Source organism: Adiantum capillus-veneris, chromosome 4 (genome assembly GCF_014529385.1).
Source record: "Adiantum capillus-veneris isolate H3 chromosome 4, ASM1452938v2, whole genome shotgun sequence".
NCBI classification, from domain to species: Eukaryota; Viridiplantae; Streptophyta; class Polypodiopsida; order Polypodiales; family Pteridaceae; genus Adiantum; species Adiantum capillus-veneris.
In genome coordinates, this window is record NC_140934.1 from 170,980,921 (window position 1) to 171,003,760 (window position 22,840).

Consider the following 22,840-nt stretch of genomic DNA (forward strand, 5'->3'; position numbering starts at 1 on the left):
TACAATGGCCAAAACAATATTAAAACAAGATGGCATAACAATTGGGTCACCAAAAAGATGAGTCATTGATCATTTTGATAATATGGAGATATGATTAGACCTTACATCACCATGAGATTAAAAGCACACTTACATGCTTACATGAGAATTAAGCATGCATAGGTTAAGAGTTGTTAGCTATTCATAATCCAAGGTATCACGACTAAATTCAAGAACATAATCACAATTACAAAACAACCTTACTAGAACAATTAAACCCTTAGGCTTGTTTAAAAGGCCTAGTAAGGTTGTCACATGTTTTCCAAGGTTCTTGAGAAGAAACACTTGTTTAGTTGTTGTTTAAAATTCACCCATTGAAAGTGGCTTGTGTGTGTGTGAGAGAGAGAGAGAGAGAGAGAGAGAGAGAGCCCTACTAGGGTTCTCTCTCTCTCTCTCTCTCTCTCTCTCTCTCTCTCTCTCTCTCTCGCATTGCCTCACACTAACGTGCACACAAAACAAAAGACACATCTAGCCTCTCAAATTCTTTTTTTTTTCTTTGGCATCAGCTCGGTTTATGGAATTGCACCCACACCCACCCCAACATGTCACAGGGGTTGAACCATAGCAGGCACGCTTAAAGCCCCTCACCTTTACTCCTAGGCCAACTCCCCTTGACTGCCACTCAAATTATTTTTTTCTTTTCTTTTTTTTGGCCTCCCAAATTTTTGTGAGAGAGAGTGTTTCTTTGGTGGATTTTCATTTTCAATTTTGGAAATGAGCCATTTCTTACCTGCTATGGAGTCCACTCTTTATTTGAATCTTTTGGTTTGAAAACGGCACATGGCACTGCATCACAAATTACAAAAGAAGTCAGCACATTATGGCACACAATCCTTGCTCCAAAGAAGAGCTCTTAAAAAGTAGTAAAAAAGTGTACACAATAAGAAGGAAGCCAGTGTAAAAGATTTATAATTTAGGGTACACATTCCACGACTGCTTGCAACACTCGGCATCATTCCACCATTGCGTGCATCGTTATTAAGGGCGCAAGAAATGATAGGTTCAATTTATCCTAAACCGAGCATCAGCCCGAGAAATTACTCTCTCAAATTTGCATAGGAAGGAATTCCTCTCATTTGCTTATAGTTATAAATTTTGAATTTATATAGATGTTACCTACTCAAATGTGGTGTTTTTTTCTATCAAAATGAGAAGGATTTGAAACCGGCACAGTTTTCCCGAGCCTTGGTTGATTATAATTGACTTTCCATTTGCATCATCCATGGCACAAGCTTGATGCACCTAAATCTTTATGAGCATAGTTTGGCATTCAAAAAGGTACTTGGTTTACTGGGAAGATGGCCATGCCACCAGCTGGCATTATCTAAAGAGGCTGTGCCAAACCATCAGTTATCCAATAGCCCTGTATCTCGTCAAGCCTTTTCTAAATGGTAGCTCTTACTAATAGCATTGATACTATTTTCCAAATACATGTTTAAAAGTCATGGAAACGACTTTTCACACTTGACAAGGCAAGGTGAAGGGATCTGAAAAAAATGACGTTGTGACTGAGTGAATGCATCAAGGGAAGGAGGTCATTGACAAACCTCCAGGCCGTTCTGTGCTTGCAACTAGTGCTTTGCAGTTAGAAAAGGCTGATATGTAGTTGGACAACCAAAAACATGAATTTGGGCCAAAATTACAGGATTACCTTCCATAGACTGGCTGTGTTACAAAACTCTCAACTTTGTTTTTTGCTATAATGCTGGCATAAATTAGTTTATTTTGGAGACTTGCATTTGTGAAACGATCTGCGTTTGAAACAGAGGCGGTGGCCTAATACGTTAAGTAGCCAACGGCATTGTAATGTAGTGGTTAAAGGTGGATGTGGAGTGCGTAAATACTACCCAGCAGCATCCTTCAAATGGCAAAAAAGTACATAAGTTTTGTAGTTTCAAATTTTATATTCAACAATTTGAATGTCATGCATGCTAAGACCTACCTTTGGCTGCATGAAGAGCGAAGATTGTAATTGTTGTAGGCAGCTCTGTCCATGTACGGTTCTGAGATCTGATAATTGGGATCATCGTCATCATCAAACGAACTGTCATCGCTCAGCTGCAATGTTGATGTGTCCAGACCACGACCCTCCATCCACTCTTTCAAGGCGTCATTCTTGGAACTCTTTCTTCTTCCTCTCCGTCGCCCTGCTCCTCATTACCCAAAATGAAGAACAAAACACAGACATACTCCAACGTTCCTTAAGTACAAACAGGAGCTATAATATTGGTCTTGATAACTCACGAACAAACTTGTGTACTCGATGCAGGATCTTGTGGGCGATGCCTTGGCTGAGCGATTTTGCTTTGGCAGTAAACTGCAAGGAGAAAGGCCCAGAATAGCCGTTTTCTTCATGAGGCTCGGCTGCATTGCACCCATTATTGAGGTAATATGGATCCTTGTGAGGTTGGTTGGCAAGGTCACTCAACTTTCGGTGTAATCGCAGTAGCAGTTCATGATTCTGCGATGAAAGGTCTCTACAAGTTCACCACAACACACTCAAAAAACAGAAAGAACCTTGTTTTATTGAAAAAATCATATACAGCCAATCACAAACTGCCAAGACCAGACCTCACACGTCGTCATAATCACCACAATCACTGAAAAACTTTCACAAAACATGCATTGCTAAAGTACCAAAAAGACTGATTCAGAAAAGCCTTCCATGCTTGAACTTACCTGTACGTAACCATGTAATACAGAATGAGTATAACTGTGGAAATTCCAAATGTTCCCCTTATCCAGTATGAACGTGTTTGAATCCACTGCTGATTTTGTAGCAAACTGCCATATGCTTTCATGATGTACAGCTCCACGGCTATAGATGTGAAAAGCCCTTCATTGTAGCAGAGCTTTCAACTCGTCAATTTAATATAGACAAAGCGTAGGCTTTACAATGAAAGCAAAAACAGGACTTACCGGAGTATAACTGGGCCCTAGCGTTGTTGGTCTGCTTAGCACTTGTGAGTACATGAACAAATACAATGGACATCCCATAAAAGATTAGCATTTTGAGGGCTCTTGACTCGTACAAAGTGCTGTCATACAGAGAGAAGATGCGGTCCAAGGTGGATAATATAGAGCCCTGTTTGGCCACAAAAGCCTCCTGCCATTTTGCCATAATGAGACAACTACAACAATAAGATGTGAAAATTATTTTAAGAAAGGTGATCTTGTAAGTCTTGTTACCTGTGCCTGTAGGATGGCATGAGAGCTCTTCAAAAGAATATCATTGGTATCATCCATCTTTGTTCGCAATGTATGAAAGCTTTCCTGGGCTTTTTGAGCTCCTTCAGTGAGATCTTGAAACGATGCCCTACGAAACAATTCACCCCAAACTACTTTACCACAAGAAACAACACCATGGACATGTCATTCGTTATAACTTAGCTAATAGCTTATCTTCCCCACAACAATCAGGGTCCTTATTACCATTAATAACTTTTTGTTTTGCTTTCATCTCACTTTTTCTACACGTCCTAACAACTTGTCCAATCTAAAGCAAACTTAGGTACCCTGGGTCATGAGTCATCGTCTTGACTCAGTTTCATCATTAACATGCTGCTACCCCAGTCCTCAATGGCCTCTGTAAGTAACTTCACAATTCCATGGGCATAGTTGCCAAGGAGGCAAACTTGGGCGTGAAACATCAGGAGCACATCCAGGCCTTCTTGCAGGATTTGAAGGAAAACAGGAAATACAAAGAGACATGAAAGAACCAAATACTTTTTCAAGATAAAATACAATGGACCCTTACTGGCAATAAACGACCACACCTGGTGTCTTCCATCGCAAAGGTCTGAGAGTCCTTCAGCTCACTCAAGCTCTGTAGGGCACTGTCCTTCAGACGCTGGACATTGTCAACAAGAGTATCAGCAAGTTGAACTTGTTGGTGGGCAAGTTGCTTATAACCTTCCGAGGTATCATGTAGCTGCTGGTTGGTGCTGAGAGCAGCTTTCTGAAGCTCTTGCATGTCAGTACTGATGGCTTGGTGCATGTCATGGTGCAGTTCTTGAAGCTCTTTCTGTTGAGTTTTTATGTTGTCAGAAATATCGTAGACAGCTTTAACAGAGTCAAGCATGCTCGTGAGTTGTGTCTCAAAATGCTGTTCATGTGTAAGGAGAGATTGTGAGAGGGTCTCCACTCCTGTGAGCTTCTCTTTCAGCTTCTCAGATTGCTGCAAAGCATCACTAATTATATCCTGCGACAGACCCTTCACCTCCTTCACCTTGTCCAGCACCTGATGTCCCGTCTGTTTCAAATCATTCACCACATCTCTTGCCTCCTTCCTGAATACATCACTCCTGCAAGAAAAGCTCACCGCATAAAAAGAATCAGCCAGTGCCAAATTATTATGGCTCATGCTTTCTAGTCATTGCGTCAGGTGCAGCGGAAGTGTTTTAGGATTTATCTCGGATCTAGTACTCTGCACAAACACAAGGTTACTTTACTTCACTCGAAAGAGAAACTGAACTGAACACGATGAACGATAGAGACGCGTGCGCGCGCGTACACACACACACACACACGACACGGCATGTCAAGTTCCAACCACCCTCAAGGGCCCGCCAGAGCAAGTACTTTCTTTATTTGTTGCACAAATGCTGATATAATGATGCTAAATGCTGAGATGCTGAGATGCTAATGGGTATTTAATGCTACCGATACTGAATACTGCCGAGAAGCTGAGGCGTACTGTGGTGGATGCTTGGTACTTGAGAGGCTGAGTGTTGGGTACTGCGGGTACTAGGTGCTTGATGTTAGACTTACACCACTCTACTGCTTCACAGGTCTAGGGCATGCATGTACGGCTAGTGTGTCTCCGAGTTGGCCACCCTTTGCATATGCATTTAGACTGCACTGTCCGGCCGCCCACCTTGTCCGTGCGCCCCAGTATTTCATTTATTTCTTGTTGGGTCATGGGGGAATTTTCCAGGCTTTGCCCTACCTCCCCTTGGGCACCTATTTATGGGGCCAAGGGGTACCCACTTCCATCATCTGATCAGTGTATTGGGTCTTCTGCTCATGGTAGTCATGGGGAGTTGATCGCCCCCTCTTCCCTACTCCAGCGTTTTGGTTTGTGGTCTCTCTCTCTCTCTCTCTCTCTCTCTCTCTCTCTCTCTCTCTCTCTCTCTCAGACAATTTGCAGACAGGAGACTCGATCAGAGCGCAGAGGACGAGGTTCAGGAGGAGTGGCAGTCTTATTCAGGGAGGTGCTACAGTCTCTGATACATATAGCTCGGAGGGATGAGCATGCGAGGTACATGTGGGTGAGACTGAAGGCAGAGACAGGAAGATATCTCTACATCGCTATTTGCTATTTTCCTCCTAGTACGTCAATATATGCATCACCTAGAGGACAGTCCCCCTTCTCTATTTTAGATGATGATATATGGGAGTTTTCCAAAGACGGCGACATTATTATCTTGGGGGATTTCAATGCTAGGACTGCCCACCACCAGATAGTATTCTATGATACCTCAGAGGAGTTGATGCGGGAGCTTGATATTGCAGAAATGGGCCTGTCTAGATTATCACAGGATGAGGAGCACACCGAGTATGGCAGATATTTGATTGATATGGGGACTGCACATGGATTGGCCATTTTGAATGGCCTACAACGATTCCCTGTAGCTGGTGGTTTTACATGCTTTCCACATCGGCATGGCGCTAGTACAGTGGATTATGTTATGGCTCCGCCAGGACTCATTCGTTCCTTTCAGGATTTCGTGGTGGGAACTAGACCGATTGGGGTAGCAGTCGATCATGCTATCTTGCCTTTCACTCTATCGTTCCATTTCAACACAACTCCAATGGGAGAGGCCCCCACACATACTTGGTATACCTTCACCGTTCACGAGGGAGACGGATCACGTGTACACTGATATGATATACAGGTAGCTATGCACTCAGGAGCCAAGACAACCACTAGATGAGCTCACCCAGATTCTCACAAAGGCTGCATGATGCAGCATTAGAGGCATATCCCCACAGCCAGCCTACACGCAGACGATCTGGGAGCATTCCTCAGAACAGTTGGTATGATGAGGAGTGTAGAGAGACGAGGATCAGATTACAGAGAGAGGTGCTCATGGGTACTACTATACATAGACAGTCACGTATTATGTTCCGCCGCCTAGTGCGATGAAAGAAGAGGGCTTACCTATCTCAATTAGAGCATGATCTGTGTTAGCTGTTTATGAGTTAGGACTCTAGTGAGGGGGAATATGCTACATCTCTCTTTACAGCATCGGGGCAGCCACCTTTGCCTGACCCTCCATAGGCATGCCCAGAAACATGTTCTTTCTTTACTGTTGAGAGGGTAAGGAAAGCCATTGACAAGATTAAGACAGGAAGAGCACAGGATCATGATGGTCTGGTAGCAGAGCACTTTGTCCATGCCAGAGATATGCTTACAGAGCCTCTTGCTATGATGTTTAATAGAGCCATGTATGAGGGTTTCCCTGAAACTTGGAGTATGTCCACTATTGTGCCTACCTTCAAGTCGGGAGATCCTACGCTTCCCGAGAATTACCGAACCATCATGGTTGGTTACACTCTGGCTAGGCTATATGCATCAATTCTTGAGCAAGGGTTAAGTGGATGGGCAGAGAGAGAGGGCATACGGGCAGCAGGACAGGTAGGGTTCAAGAGAGGTTTCTCCACTCTCGACCAGATTTTGACACTCACAGCCATTATTGAGGAGGGTAGACACCATGGCAAGAGGATATATTGTAGCTTTGTGGATTTCTGCAAAGCCTTTGATACAGTGCCACGAGCCAGACTCATACGCAGATTGCAAGACATGGGGTGCCCACAGAGCTGATCTGGGGGATCTTAGCTTTATATAGGACATAGGACAGGTACGCACTACTCAGGGCATGTCCAACATGGTTCACTCCACCATTGGGGTGAAGCAGGGTTGTCCCCTATCTCCGACTCTCTTTGGGATATATGTAGATGAGTTTTCAGATTATGTACATACAGAGGGTGATAGAGGTGCTTAGCTTGTAGGGACTGGATTTCGTTGCTATTATATGCTGATGATATTGTGTTGATCTCCGATTCTCCAGAAGGGATGCAGCGTCATTTGGATGCATTGCATGTATTTGCACGGGATAGTGGATTGTCTGTGAACCTTGGTAAGACCAAGGTACTGGTGTTTAACACCACGGCGCAGTGGGTAAGGAGGTCCGCCCCCACTTTTACATATGGTCGAGAGACTGTGGAGTAGGCAGATACATACACTTATCTTGGGGCGGTGTCAGTGGTCCAGTATTTTCCTTGAGGTGTGCAGCAGATACGGGATTGACCAGAGCCTATGTAGCATTGGGGAGACTTGAGAGGATATGTTCGCATGTTCAGTTCCAGGAACCTCGGACAAAGCTTTGGCTCTTTGACACTTTGGTCACTTCAACCATGTTGTACGGAGTGGAGATATGGGGCCCCTCAGTTGATCATCATAGCAGAGCTGGCAATACTGACAGATGGAGATGTATGGAGAAGCCATTGGTGTCTATGATTTCTCGGATGATTAGGGCCAAGGCCTCAATACCACATGACATTGTTAGGGTGGAGCTCGCTGCTCCTCCATTGGTAGTGGAGGCACGCACTTGATTAGTTTACTTGGGCTCTCCCTAGAGAGAGATATGCTCGATTAGCACTAGAGTCTTCGCGACAACTGGCATTGCAGGGAGATAGATCATGTTGGTATGCAGAGATGGCATCTTGGTTTTAGTTACATGGCTTCAGTATGGACCGGCTACCCCCATTTCAGTACTGTCTCGATGCACCCTCCATCCCCCTCACAAGGGCAGAGATTACCAGGCTCATCAGACAAGACTTGATTCAATTGGATACGAAGAGAACATGGATACAACCCACACATGAGCTAGGTACGAAGATGACTTTCTATAGAGAGCATCTTCTCCAACTCACGGAGGATGGTTTTGTGATCAGACCAGGATACATGGATACTCATCTATCCCACGGGATACGATGTGCTATTGGTCAGATACGCACATCCTCACATCAACTAGAGATCGAGACAAGCAGATTTAGAGGAGTACCCGCAGAGTCCAGGATTTGTCACGTGTGCCAAATAGAGCCAGAGACAGAGCTACATTACATCTGTCACTGTCCAGTATACTATGAGATACGAGGCCGCTTTCACTGTCTATTCAAAGAGGGTTTTGGGCCACTTTCTATAGTCGTGAGATACCAGGACCAGAGATGCCTCGGATTATACTTACTGGAGATTCGCGAACACATAGAGGACCTCTTGAAGAGGGACACAATGAGAGAGATCCAACGACAGCAGAAGATCACAGCTTTCTTTCAGTCACAGACAAAGGAGTTTGAGAAGCCCCCACAGCATAACAACACCAGAGGTACCAGAGGCATACTGCTTGATCGGGCGATAGAGTTGGGGCGGTCCCGTCACCCACGGATAAGAGGGCCCTCTCGATATCGACGCAAACTGCGACAGAGGATCCATACCATACTGGTGTGACATAGGAGCCGTCCCGGATACTGATGTATATGTATATGATGCCTCGACTGTCAGAGAGCTCCATTGTATCAGCTCACCCTTTGTCTTCCCTTTGTATCAGCTTTCACCCCACCCATACCCACTATTTTCTTTTCAATTATTTGTATTTTTTGTACCTAGACCTGGTGTTAGATTCACCACACATAACCTTTTGGTCTCATAGGTCATTTTGGCCTTTTGAAGACGTTAATATTACATTTCATTTCATTTACATTTCTCTCTCTCTCTCTCTCTCTCTCTCTCTCTCTCTCTCTCTCTCTCTCTCTCTCTCTCTCTCTCTCTCTCTCTCTCTCTCTCTCTCTCTCTCTACCTATTCCATGTAAAGTGACTGGAAAAAATCTCGTCTTCCTAAAAGGTTGTGCATGCAATGTAGATGAACAAATAGACGGAGTGCCAAACCTTTCCCCACACACACGCAAACAATGAGAGCGAATCTTGTCGTTCTGATCTAAAGCAATCAACTGGGGCAATTCACAACAGAAATGCCCATGCTTGGTGCTCATACTTTCTTGTGCTTGGTGACTTCCTTGACTGCATACTTTTCAGCTTTTCATGAATAATCCGCATACATCCGTGCTCATTCATGAGTGAAACGTGCTCAATGTACAATATGTCATGCCTAGGAAAAGGGATCACATATAGACGCTGACTAAAATACAGGAAACAATCATGAATGAAACACTCGAACAATGCGTACTGATTAATCATTCGTATATAGAATACTTCTTGTGAGGGTTCTTTGGACCTACGCTCGAGAGCCAATATCGGTTCTTCCTGAAGGGGTTCTTTGGACCTAGGCTCGAGAGCCAAGATCGATCCTTCATGATTGATTCGAATCTGCAACGAGGTTAGCTTCGCCAGAAAAAGCATCAACTAACACATCATCCTTGTGAACAATCACATCATCTTCATGCAAATCATCATGCTTGTCATTATCATTCAAATCATTATGCTTATCATCATCATGAAATTCATCATCCTTATCATCATGCAAATCTTGTGTGTCATGCTTTGGAGAAGAAGAGACTGAGAGAGTCTCTCTTTCCCGAATCTCTTGCATCTAAGCCTGCACTTGAATAAGGAGTCGCAACATCTCTTTGATGTGTCGGTTGTTCATGGCTTTTCTTGCTTTGTTCTCGCGATCCATTTCTGCTTTTCTTTCTGCGCATTCACGATCAAATTCTGCCATTCTTTCTGCTCTTCTTGCTTCGCGTTCTAACTTCCTTGCTTCGCGTTCTAACTTGTTGTCCATAAACATTTGCTCCAACTTCTCCATAGGAGTTAGTGCAATCCTTGGTGTAGATGGGGAAGGGGAAGGGTCGGAAAAACCTCCTGGTGGGGAAAATTCTTCTTTGCCTCTCTCATGCTCATCACCCTCCAAGCGAAGTATCCATTCCACTTTAAGTGATGACCATCCACTGAAGTCGTAGATTCTTGTGGGTTCTTGTGGTCTTGGGTTCTTAAGTTCACGAGGAACTTGGGTTCTTGCGGGTCTTGGTTCTTGGGGTTCTTGAGTTCTTGAGGTTCTTGCGGGTCTTGAGGTTCTTGAGGTTCTTCTTTCGCTCACAATCTATGTTAGAGAAGGATCTTCTCTTCACCCGAGTTCTGCTCTTTTCCGCGGGCGCACCCCTTGGCGGCCTTGCGCTCACACCAAGGTTGCTTTTTCCCACCTCACGTCGATTGGTCTGCCACATAGTGCACGGTCCGCTCTCAATGAGTGAAAAGCAGTACAAGGGGAGGTTGGACAAGCCCTTCTTTCTTGGGTTTCTTGTCACTCTTCAAAAACGCGATTAGGAATCGACATGCCCAAGAGGTCTTGGGTTACGTGCGACCGCAACAAGCAAAAACATTTCTGTGGTTCTTTCCTTGAGTGATATAGACCACTGCCAAAGCTCTGATACCAATGTAAGGTGCAACGTTGAACTTTGCTCAAGATGAGTGCTCCAAACTCTGCTCAAGGTTCCTTGTTCTTAGGGAAGGGAGAGTCTTCCGTGATTTAATGAGAGAGTGCAAGTGATCACAAACAAAATGAATAGACACTGTGCGTGAGGGTCTGAGATTGAGAGATAGGGAGAGAAGACCAAAATGTTGTCAAACCCTCCTCCGAAGGCCCCACTCTCTATGGCGAGAACGGTCTACTTATGATTGCACAAATCTCTACAATGCTTGGACTTGCCGACGATGTTGACGACGATGAGGACGATGACGAGACGGGCTGAAATCTGCAAATCTTTATCTGCTGAATTCTGACTCTATGTCGGTGACGATGTCGATGACGACGTTGATGACAACGGTACGACGACGACGCGCTGAAAACGCAGATGCTGAAATCTGCGTTTTCCGGGTTGAAATTGCAAACTTCGCGAGATCTGACCATGCGGCGAGGATCTGCTCTGGGAAGGTGAGATCTGCGAGGTTTGGGACTTATTCTACGGATTCTAACTGCTGAAAACTGAAAACATTGGTCTATGGGCTGATTCTGTCGTCGCGAAGATCTGCAAAAACGCTGAGGTTGATCTGCAAACCAAAAACGCTAGGGCTGAAAACTGACCTTGCGGGGAAATCTGCTAACGCTAGAGCTGAGCTACTATCGCCGGGATATCTGCTATCGCTAGGGCTGATCTGTTGTGTCTTGTGGTCGCCGAGGTTGCTCTGCAATGCAAAAACGCCAAGGCTGATCTGGTGCAAAAACGCTAGGCCTTCTGTTGAGAGAAAAACGCCAGAGTTGTCACGGGGGTTGGTCTTGCTGAGAAGTTGCCTATTGAGCAAGGTGCTCCTGCTGCCTCTTCTGCCAGAAAGTGCTAGCGCTAGGCTTTTATTTATACAAACTTAGCAAAATTGCCCTACCTACTTTCCAAAAAAAGTCACTTAAAAATAATAAGTGAAAAATGTCAAAAATAGGGAAAACAGGTCTATGCACTGTAAAAATGCTCCTGATGGTTTCTGACTGGAATCTGATGGTCATGTTGTGTGCAACATGAGGATATGCATCTAATCTAAGTGTCTGGACATGCACGGTCTGCAAGCAGACTCACAAAAGTGCCAGATCACTTCCTATTCTAGACTGACTTGACTGAACTGAACCCTGGTCATGTTGTAGCTTGTCCACTGACACATAGGGTTGGATGTGTCACGTGACAAGATTTGCTTACACTCATCCTCAATAACTGTAACAGACTTGGACACCCCAAGTCTAGATTCTGTCGTGCGACACGAGAGTATCACTTAAAATACTTCACAACTTTAAAATCACAGTTCAATTTTAGTTGACACGGCTCGGCGTAGTTCCGTGCCAAGAGAGATTGGCCCCAAAGATTGGCGCCCCTTTCGGTATTTCTTTTATATTAACCTTTGAGCAAAGTACAACTCCCGCAGGGTCCTCTGCTCTCAGACTCTGCATCTAGATGCCCTGAAGAGTGAGGCCCTCAGGGCTCTTTTATTCTTACAAGGGATGCCAAGAGCAGTTAAACTCAAAAGGATTCAAACTTTAAAAGATTTTAAAATAAAGCAGTGAGCCCAAAAGCCAACTAATCCCAAAATCTTTCCAAAAAGCATCAGCGTGATCTACAGAAATCCATACAGCAGCCAACGCAATTTCCGGCCCTTCCACGTCAGCATGTTAGCGTGATTTTCGGGGATCCACGTCAGCAACTGTTCGTACAGGACTGCCACGTCAGCATCTATGTGTGGGTTGGTCCAGGGACTTGCCACGCCACCAGTTTGTGACATACCCCTCTCTTGAAATAACTGTAATCGTCCTCAATTATGCCTGCAAAAAAGTTAGAGGCCATAAACTGTCTTACTAGACACTAACTACTAGTACCAACGCACTAGACACGACACATCTAGCACATGTACTAAGACAAAAATCACATTACTGCACATGACATCACATGACAAATCACATTCAAAAATCATTCCAAATCTCAAACAATGACTGCCAACAACGTATTTAGTAACCACATCTAGATCCATTCTGGACCTCATTCACAGTAAATGATTTTGTCATGCATCGTATCCCGATTTGTTTGCCACGGAGTACAAGGATTTGCGGGGAGCCAAAGGAGTGGGACATCGAATTCTTCTCAATCCCGGATGCAAGCCAAAGGCACAGAAACTGAGAAGGCTGGGAGACATTCAAAAGGAGGCTTTGTGGCAAGAGATCAACAAGCTATCGGAGGCAGGTATTATATATCCCGTAAAAGAGGCCGAGTGGGTTTCCCCTATTGTCATTACCCCAAAGAAGAATGGGAAGTGGAGGGTTTGTGTAGATTATAAACCATTAAATGTTGCTACCAAGCAGAACCACTACCCTTTGCCATTTTAGGATGAGCTTTTGAACCAAGTTGCAGGACATGAGCGGTATTCTATTATGGATGGTTTTTCTGGTTACTTTCAGATTGGTATTGTGTTGGAGGACCAATTAAAGACCACTTTTATTTCACCATGGGGATGCTTTGCCTATCGTTGGATGCCTTTTGGATTGGTCAATGCATATGCGACATTTCAAGATTGGATGAATAGGGTATTCGGACCATATCTAGATAAGTTTATCATAGTTTTTATGGATGATATTGGTTGCTATAGTTACAGGACAGAGCACTTGTCCAAGTTGAAGTTGTGTTTCCAAAGACTAGATGAAGAAGGAGGGCAATTGAACCCGATGAAATGCAAGTTGGCACAGCCACGGGCTCATCTTTTGGGCCATGTGGTCTCACAGAATGGTATTGAAGCGGATCCTGAAAAAGTGAAGGCTTTAGTTTTGATGGAACCTCCAACCGATGCGACAGGTTTGGCTTCTTTGGTGCACAAACTCAAGTCCAATGGACTGAAGATGCACAAGTAGCCTTTGACAAGGTGAAGGAGATATTGTGTGAGCTGCCTACGGTGTGCCCTCCTAACAATGAGGATGCTTTTTATGTGGCCATGACGGTGGGTACGGTTGCTATAGGTGCCGTGTTGATGCAAAAGGTAGGTAAGTGCTACAAACCATTCTATTTTGATAGCCGAGTGATTAGCCCAGGGGAGAGATCATATACAGAAGCTGAACAATGGGTGATGACCTTGGTCTTTGCCTGCCGCAAGTTCAAAGTGCATTTGATCGTGCGAAAGTTTTACGTGCTCACAGCTAACAATTTGTTGCCTGAAGTGGTGCTTCATCTACAGCCAGGGAGAAGAATAAGGAAATGGGTACGGGAATTGCAGGAGTTTGAGTTCGAATTTAAAATTGATCATACAAGTAGGTCTCATTTGGCAGATATCCTGGTCAACAAGGATGCGGACCTACCCATCTATCCGAGGGTGGTAAAAGAGGATGTTGCAGAGGAACCAGATTTGAAGGAAGTTTTTACCATGTGGTTTGATGGCGCTTACAGAAGGGTTGTGCAGAAAGCAGGAGGCGGTGTGGTCATTCAAGATCCCCGTGGTGCGGTGATTTTTTCCAAGGCCTATGATTTGGAGGGTGTTCATACGAATAAAGAAGCAGAATACCTGACACTTCACTTGGGGCTCAAGCAGTGTGTCGAGTTTGGCATCTCCAGATTGGTAGTTAAAGGTGATGCCCTCTTAGTTATAAAGCAGCTTTTGGAGCAGGGGCAGGTAAAAAGAGATTCTCTCAAAAATTGGTTCTTTTCCATAAAAAAGTTGTTGAAGTTCTTTGAAGAAGTGCGGTTCAAGCATGTCAGGAGAGAACAGAATCAAGAAGTGGATCGATTAGCTAGCAGTCGAGTGCAGACTCAAGTATCAAGTCTAGATGTGGCACTGGCTCTGTATGTAGGTAGGGAAACTCTTAAGGAGGTTGATGATTTTTTGAGTACATGTCAATGTTCGAAGGGGTTGTCAAAGCTGCAAAAGAGAAGAGTTGTTCAAAAAGCACGGAGATTCACTCTAGTGGGAGAAGCTTTGATGACCTACGGAAGAGACGGAGTGTTGAGAAGAGTTCTTTACAAAGAGGAGATCGGTGTGGTATTGGAGCAGTGTCATAAGGAAAGCAGTCATCAGGGTAAGGATCAAGTTTTGTTTCGCATTTTAAGGGGTGGTTTTTGGTGGCCTTCAATTGTACGAGACGTGCAATACTGGTGCAAAACATGCCATCCATGCCAAACGATTGGTGAAAGGAGACTAGTAGCTGAACCGCAAGGGGTTATCATAGCCCAAGATGCATTTGAGAAGTGGGGATTGGATGCCATCCGCCCATTGCCCAAGTCTGCAAGTGGTAAGAAGTATATTGTGGTGGCCATTGATTATCTTACCACGTGGGTTGAAGCAAGAGCGATGAAGGAGGTAAATGCCCTTACAGTTGCTCAGTTTGTTTTTGATTGCATATGTTGCCGCTTTGGAGTGCCTTGGGTGCTCATTTCTGATCGGGGTCAAGGTTTTAGAAGCAAGCTGGTGCGTGCACTAGTGGAAAAGTTGGGGATTCAGCACAGATTTTCATCTCCATACCATCCTCAATGCAATGGTTTGGTTGAGAGTGCAAATGGACAGATAGTCAAAATGCTCGCAAAGTATATAAATAAACAGGTAGAAGAGTGGGAAGCTAACCTTGACAAATGTTTGTGGACATATAGGACCTCTTACAAGGTGGCTACCAACTTTACTCCCTATGAGTTGGTCTATGGCAAGGAAGCGGTGCTGCCTATTCATGTGCAACTAGGTGCACTAAAAGGTATGTGGCGGGTTAACAAGTCCCACCAAGGTGTTTTGCAGGATAAGATAACCAGTCTTGAAGCTCTGAAAATGGACCGTGAAGAGGCAGCAGGTTTCTATGTGAAGCAGTGGGAGAAAAGAGTAGCAAAGTTCAACCAGCACTTGCCAGAGAAGCGGATAGAGAAAGGGGATTTGGTGATGAAGTATGAAAATTATCTGGATTTTACCTTCCAGAAAAAGTTTAAGAAGAAGTGGATAGGGCCTTACAAAGTTCATCAGGCCTTTCCTAGAGGTACTTATTTGCCAATGCGGATGAATGGTCGTCTTCTCAAGAACAGGGTGAATGGTGTGCGTCTCAAGCCATATTTTGAGAGGGAATTGGTGCCAGCAGAGCATCAGGTTTTGATAGAAGGGGTTGGGCAACCTGCCTGAACAGGATTTACACTAGTCGCGAGTTAGACTTTGTACATACAGTAGGTTTTTTTATTTGCTCACAATTTTGGATAGTGTTTGCCAGTTTTTTTGTAGTTGGTAGGAGAATAAGGGTGCTTTTTGGTTGAACATGAATGTTCAACAAGGAGGTTGGGCAATGATGGTGCAGCCAAAGTGTGTTGACCTTAGCAGAGGGCATAGGCAGTGATATGTATGCTTACAGATGCATAGCAGAGAGCTATGAGCAGATGGGAAGAGCTTATGCAGGCAAGTGGCAGCGGAGATGTATGTTTTATGTGGTTCTTTAGGCCAAAAAGGCTCCAGATAAGGCCTGACAGGATGGCAGATGAAGGATGATCAAAGTGTTGTTTTTTGGCCCAAATGTATAGAGCTTGAAGTGCTAAAGGGGCAGGTCCAGACGGCTCATCAAACAGAGCTACGGAGCCCAAGATATTTGAGTTTGAAGGTGCGGTGCATTGCAGATTCTTGCCGGATAGGGCAACTGGGGATAGGTGGCCCAAGGTGATGTCAGTGTATGGACGCATAGTGCTCGAATTATGGAGCAAACCCGTCTTTTCTGATTGCAGATCAGAGATATGGATTGCAGGTTATGGCCAATCGAAGTTTTGCTAGGGGCCGGGTTGGTGCCCACCTGATCGCAAGGGGAGTCTTGCCATCTGGCATTTTTTAGGCCTCGACAGAGTTCGAGAAGGTGCTATGCAGTGTATGGAGCTAGCAGGAGTTGACTGCTTGTCAAATGGAGTCCGAAGTGGAAAGATGTAGCAGTTGGCAGTCGGGGTGCAATTGCTCGGAGATGGTTGCAGGTGTTTGTTGGGAGTATTGGTCGCATTGGTTGGCGGGTCCATCAAAGCCAAAAGGGGTCCAAGACGAGGGAGTTCGGAGTCGGGAACGGTGGTTTCCAAGTGGTCTTGTCGGCTCGATGATCAAGTTCTTGAGCTAGAGATGACATGCATGGGAAATGGGGGAAAAAAAATGTTTTTGGTGAATCTTTGTGGAGTTCTTAAGGGAGGGTGGAGGTTCAGCTGGCGAGGAGATGCCACGTGGAGTGGGCTTCATCCCATATGTGGAGTGGCAGTGCGGTTTGGCGGGGTATATAATCCAGGCGATAACCCATTGGGAGAGTGTGTGATGGAAAGGGAGCTCGTGGAGCTCTAGGATATGGCGGGGAGCTGGCGGCTCTGCACAGTGGCACATTGGTGGCGCGCGGCCCTGCAAGGGCGATGGCGTCAGCGGTTTTGGCGTAGGGCAGTCAGTTGGGTGGCACGTTGGCGAGAGGAAGCGGACAATGGCACTGTTAAGTGATGACGTGGCTGGGGCAGTTTCCCACGCCCAACCGGGCCAAAGGTTTTTGAGAGCAAGGTCGGGGTGCACCGACGGCGCCGTCGGTGCCCCGCTTGGCTTGGAGAGATGTTCTTGCGAAATCTTGGGGTTCAAGAAAAGTAGTGGCCAAAAATAGAAAAAGGAGGTAGTCCCATGCAAGCGGGGGGTCCAAAAATAGAAAAAGGGGTCATACACACGCCTAAGGGGGCCCCATTTTTGCAGGTTTCGGAAGTGAGCTCTTGGGAAGCGGCAGAGAAGGAAGAAGGGGGTTTTTTTGGCAGCTTTGGAGAGTGCTTGAGGAGTGGAAGAAGGAGAAGAGCAGTTTTCTTTGCTCAACGACAGCTCTCAGCTTGAAGGAGGCAGGCTTCCAAGTTCTCAAGGCGGAACGAGGGCAAGAGCGAGGGTGCCACCACGAGGATTTTTGGTTGCCGTGCTCTCAGCCAAGGGAGTCATACGAAGGGTGAAGCCATAGTTGTAGTTTTTTTTTTTCCTTGGTTGCTTGTTGTACGGGAGATGACCAAGCCGTGTGATAGCAGGGAATTCTTGGAGTTGTATTAGTTTTTTTTGCGTAGTAACAGGGAATGGCCGTTTTCAGGTCTCCGTTCCCCGTTCCCATTCCAAGTTCCAGTTCCGAATCCCCGTTCCGTGTTTCAAACATGAGTACTTGTAACAGGGAATGGCATTTTGTTCCGCGTTCCCGTTCCCCATTCCTGTTCCGGTTTCCCGTTCCTGGTAACTATGTTTTTTTGTCATTAATTGAAGGAAACCATAGCCGAGTTTGGTGTTATCTCTGTCCCCTACTTCCCCCTCCTCGTCTTTGCTCTATCCTTACTATGTGGTGCCGGTTTGAGAAGTGTGTGCCTCTCCGGACTTGTGGTGTGAGTGAGAGAGAAAGAGAGAGTGGTTTGTGTTGTGTGGCAATTGACAGCATGCTAGGTTGGTGCAAGTGTTGTGTGTGCACGGTTGTGTGCAAGATTTGTAGATGAATTGTCGAGTTTCGAAGGTGAACTCTAGTGGATCGGAGTGCAGTGATTATCCTGGGCTACAGAGAGGCTTGCAATTTTGTGCTGGGTGTGTTCCCCTTTCCCCCCATCCAGCGCCATCCAGATCATCCTATTAGCTTTGGAGTCTTGGCATTGTTTGCACAACCATCTCTCCCATCTGCTTGGAGAATTCCTCAATCCAGAAAAGGCATTGCATCGTCATTGATCTGTACACATTTTTAGCAACTCATCGGGTCCACATCAGCTACATCTTCTTAGCAATCAATAGCCATCAATCCAAAGCCAAAGGGTTCCAATCCAAGGCAACCATTGTGGGAGTTCACACGCATCGTGAGCCTACATTTGCAGCCACATCTGTTGCAAAGACAAGGATTCATCTAGAGCTTCCATCATACTGCAATCTAGTCGATGCCCCAAGAGGAGCCTCTATCTTTGAGGAGTTACTTGGCGGTTTCATGAGACATCTTATAGAGAACTTGCCATGGTGCGTGGGCATTCTAAAGGACATATCCATTTTCATCTCCCATTTGGCGTCGCTCTCCCCAATCTTCCTGTGTAGGGGCAGCATAGGTTGGCCGATAACCTTCGAGGACATTGGTGTTTGCATATCCCACCATTAGCTCTACGAGCATCCATCTTTTGTAGTTTGATTCACACCATCCGAGTTGGGGCAGTAAAGGTTATTGCTGGCCGGTAACCAACAAGGGCATCGTTGATCCAAGAGGCGGTCCATTGTTTGCAAGTAGATGCATCTTCGTCATCCTTGTGTTATGGACATTTCCACATGACCCAGGGGAGCCTCTCTCTCAAAAGTCACCATGGAGGACATCATCTAGAAGGAGCTTAATCCGAAACCATCTTATAGAATGCATGGAGTTCGGTACCAATACCTCACCTTAAGCAAGAGGGGATGTCACGTGCACATAATTCTATGTGCCACGTAGACATGCTTCATCGACTTCTAGAGACAATTTTCCAGTTTTAGAACCCTCTTGCATGTACACGCGTTTTGACAGATGTTATTACAGTATGGTGGGCGCATCTGTGCCTGAGAACTGCATCCAGAGACGCTTGGAATGTGTCTCTGTAGCATAAATTTTCAGCTCACTGAGTTTTATTGAGTTTTGTCCAGGTTCACACTTTTTAAAAAAGAAAAAATGATCGGCTGCCCAATTCATAAGTGTACAGCTCACTTGAAATAAAACCAAGGCTCCCAAAAAAACACCGGCGCTAATCCTTACGGCTGAAAACTAAAAAACCAGTGCATACTCTCTCTCCTCTCTCTACATGCTGCTGCCAGAACTCTCTCTTCCCCTTGCTTTTCTGGTGTCCCCACTCTCAGTTATTGTTGCCGGATAGTTACCAATTATTCCGGCCAAGGCCAGGTGTCTATAAAAACAGCCCACATTCTCTCTAAGGCCCCCGCGATTGCATAGTTACCGGGGAACAGATCTTACAGGGCCTGGAACGCCGGAATAGTGTTTTGGCAGGCTTTAGAAGCTGTGACGTCCCAGAACGTCCGGGCGTTCTGACAGGCGGGCAGTCACCGGATCGAACCGGAACGTCTCAGAAAGTCCTCAACGGCCAGATTCTGGGTGTCTTCTTTCTGGCAGCCCTTATAAATTGCACCCCCCCACCCCCAACCCCCCCCCAACACACACCCCTTTCGATTCACAACTGCAACAAGCTCTCAAGCTCTCTCTCCCTTGAGGCTTGCTCTCAAGCTCTACCCTCAAGCTCTCAAGCTCTCTCCCTTGGGCTTGCCCTCAAGGCTTGAACGGAGTCAAGCCTTTCTCTCAACTTTCAAGCCCTCTCTCTCAAGCTCTCTCTTTCAATTTTCAAACCCTCAAGGAGCAAGTTCTCTCTTTCTGTCACATGCACATCTAATCCTATGTGCATGTGGACAAGCTATCTCAGGTCTAGGGTTCAGGTCAGCTTAGGAAGGCACCTTTGTGAGCCTGTGAGCCAGTTGTGCATGTCCAGGCACTTCGATTAGTTGCATATTGTCACGTGCACATCTAACCCTATGTGTACGTGGACAAGCTACTTCATGACATGGGTTCAGTTTAGTTCAGTTAGATTAGGAAGTGTTCTGGCACTTTTGTGAGTCTGTTCGCAGACCGTGCATGCTCAGACACTTAGAGTAGATGCATATCTCTGGTTGCACACATCATGATCATCAGATTTCCATCAAAACCCATCAGGAGCATTTTTACACTGCATAGACCTATTTTCCCTATTTTTGACATTTTTCACTTATTATTTTTAAGTGACTTTTGTTGGAAACTAGGTAGGGCAATTTTGCTAAGTTTGTATATATAGAAACCTAGCGCTAGCACTTTCTGGCAGAAGAGGCAGCAGGAGCTCCGGTTCAACAGGCACCTTCTCAGCAGGACCCCCCAATACCAACCTAGCGTTTTTGCCCAACAGCAGAGCCTAGCGTTTTTCATTCCCAGATCAGCCTTGGCATTTTTGCATTGGAGAGCAGCCTCGACGACCACAAGACACAACAGATCAGCCCTAGCGATAGCACATTCCCCAGCGACAACAGATCAGCCCTAGCATTAGCAGTTTCCTCAGCAAAGACAGATTTCAGTCCCTAGCGTTTTTGGTTTGCAGATCAACCTCAACGTTTTTGCAGATCTTTGCGACGGAATCAGCAGCGTTTTCAGTTTTCAGCAATCAGTTTCCGCAATAGAACCCCCAAACCTCGCAGATCTCACCTTTCCGCATCACATCCTCGTTGCGCGGTCAGATTCCACGAAGTTTGCAGATTCAGCCCGGAAAATGCAGATTTCAGCATCTGCGTTTTCAGCGCGTCGTCATCGTACCGTCGTCATCGACATCGTCACCGACATAGAGTCAGAATTCAGCAGATAAAGATTTGCAGATTTCAGCCCTTAGCATTTGCAGATTTCAGCCCGTCTCGTCGTCGTCCTCATCGTCATCGACATCGTCGGCAAGTCCAAAGCATTGTAGAGATTTGTGCGATCATAAGTAGACCGCTCTCGCCATAGAGAGTGGGGCCTTCGGAGGAGGGTTTTGACAACATTCTAGTGTCGTATTCTTCTCTCTCTATCTCTCAGTCTCAACACCTTCATTCACAGTGTTCACCACTTTGTTGTGATCATTTGCACTCTCTCACTAAAGGAATGGAAGGCTCTCCCTTCCGTAAGTAAAAGGAATCCTTGAGCACAGTTCGGAGCACTCATCTTGAGCAAAGTTCAACAGTCACTTCCGCTGCACCTTACATTGGTATCAGAGCTTTGGCAGTGTTCTGTATCACTCAAGGAAAGAACCACAAGAAATTTTTTTTTGCTTGTTGCGGTTGCACGTAACCCAAGTTCACTTGGGCGTGTCAATTCCTGATCGTGTTTTTGAAGAGTGATAAGAATCCCAAGAAAGAAGGGCTTGTCCAGCCTCTCCTTGTTTCTCTTTTCACTCATTGAGAGCGGACCGTGCACTTAGCGGCCGGCCAATCGACGTGAGGTGGAAAAAAGCAACCTTGGTGTGAGCGCAAGGCCGCCGAGGGGTGCGCCCGCGGGAAAGTGAAGAACTCGGGTGAAGAGAAGATCCTTCTCTAACACAGATTGCAAGCGAAAGAAGAACCTCAAGAACTCAAGAACCCAAGAACCCAAGATCCAGAAGAACCCAAGTTCCTCGTGAACTTAAGAACCCAAGACTTCAATGGATGGTCATCACCCGAAGCGGAATGGATACTTCGTATGGAGGTGGTGAGCATGGGAGTGGCGAAGAAGAGTTTTCCCCACAAGGAGGTTTTTCCGACCCTGCCCCTTCCCCATCTACACCAAGGATTGCACTAACTCCTATGGAGGCTTTCGACAAGATGATGATGGACCGGAAGTTAGAATGCGAAGCAAGAAAAGCAGAAAGAAAGGCAAAACACGAAGAAAGAATGGCAGCCATAGAGCGTTACCACCAAGAAAGAAAAGCAGAACAGGATCGTGAATACAAAGAAAGACGGTTAGCCTTTGAGCGTGAGCGCGAGCACGCGCGCTTGGCGGCCGAAGACAGAAGGGTAGCCTTGGAGCGTGAGCAAGAGCAAGCGCGCTTGGCGGCCGAACAGAGAGCCCAACACATGCAAGAGTTGTTGCGACTCTTTTTTAGTATGCAGGCACAGATGGCAAAGAATCTCGAAACAGAGACTCTCTCAGTCTCTTCTTTTCCAAAGCATGACACACATGATTTGCTTGATAATGATAAGCATGATGATTTGCACGATCAAGATGTGATTACTCACAAGCATGATGATTTGCAGGATAATGATGTGATTGTTCACAAGGATGATGGTTTAGTTGATACTTTGTCTAGTGAAGCTAACCTCATTGTAGATTCGATTGATAACGAAGAACCGATCTTGGCTCTCGAGTCGAGGTCCAAAGAACCCCCACAGGAAGTACTATGTGTTCGTATGATTAGTCAACACGCATTGTTTGAGTGTAGCATTCGTGATGCTTTCCTGTATTTTAGTCACCGTCCTTATGTGATCCCTTTTCATAGGCATGACATATTGTACAATGCACACGATTCACTCATGAATGAGCACGGATGTATGCGGATTACTAATGAAAAGAAGACATGTTTGCATTCACGGAATTCACATTCCATGTCTCTTCCTTGGCATGACACAGTCTCAGAAACAGCACAAGAAAGATTGAGCATCAAGTTGTCACGTGACACATCCAACCCTATGTGTCCGTAGACAAGCTACAGCATGACCAGGGTTCAATTCAGTCAAGTCAGTATAGAATAGGAAGTGATCTGACACTTTTGTGAGTCTGTTCGTAGACCGTGCATGACCTGT

General features: G+C 45.6%; 1 protein-coding gene across 1 annotated transcript in view; it reads right to left on the reverse strand.

Annotated features, from left to right (window-relative positions):
* Positions 1 to 457: 457 nt before the first annotated feature.
* LOC147460353 (protein GAMETE EXPRESSED 1-like) overlaps positions 458 to 22,840 on the reverse strand; it is a 55,138-nt gene continuing 32,755 nt past the window's right edge. The window contains exons 2-8 of the mRNA XM_086511437.1: positions 3,816 to 4,343; positions 3,229 to 3,355; positions 2,959 to 3,145; positions 2,719 to 2,875; positions 2,284 to 2,516; positions 1,982 to 2,186; positions 458 to 825 (exon numbers count right to left, since the gene is read on the reverse strand). Of these exons, the coding sequence (XP_086367563.1) occupies positions 789 to 825; positions 1,982 to 2,186; positions 2,284 to 2,516; positions 2,719 to 2,875; positions 2,959 to 3,145; positions 3,229 to 3,355; positions 3,816 to 4,343 (1,474 nt within the window). The 3' untranslated portion in view covers positions 458 to 788. The remainder of the gene's footprint in view (positions 826 to 1,981; positions 2,187 to 2,283; positions 2,517 to 2,718; positions 2,876 to 2,958; positions 3,146 to 3,228; positions 3,356 to 3,815; positions 4,344 to 22,840) is intronic.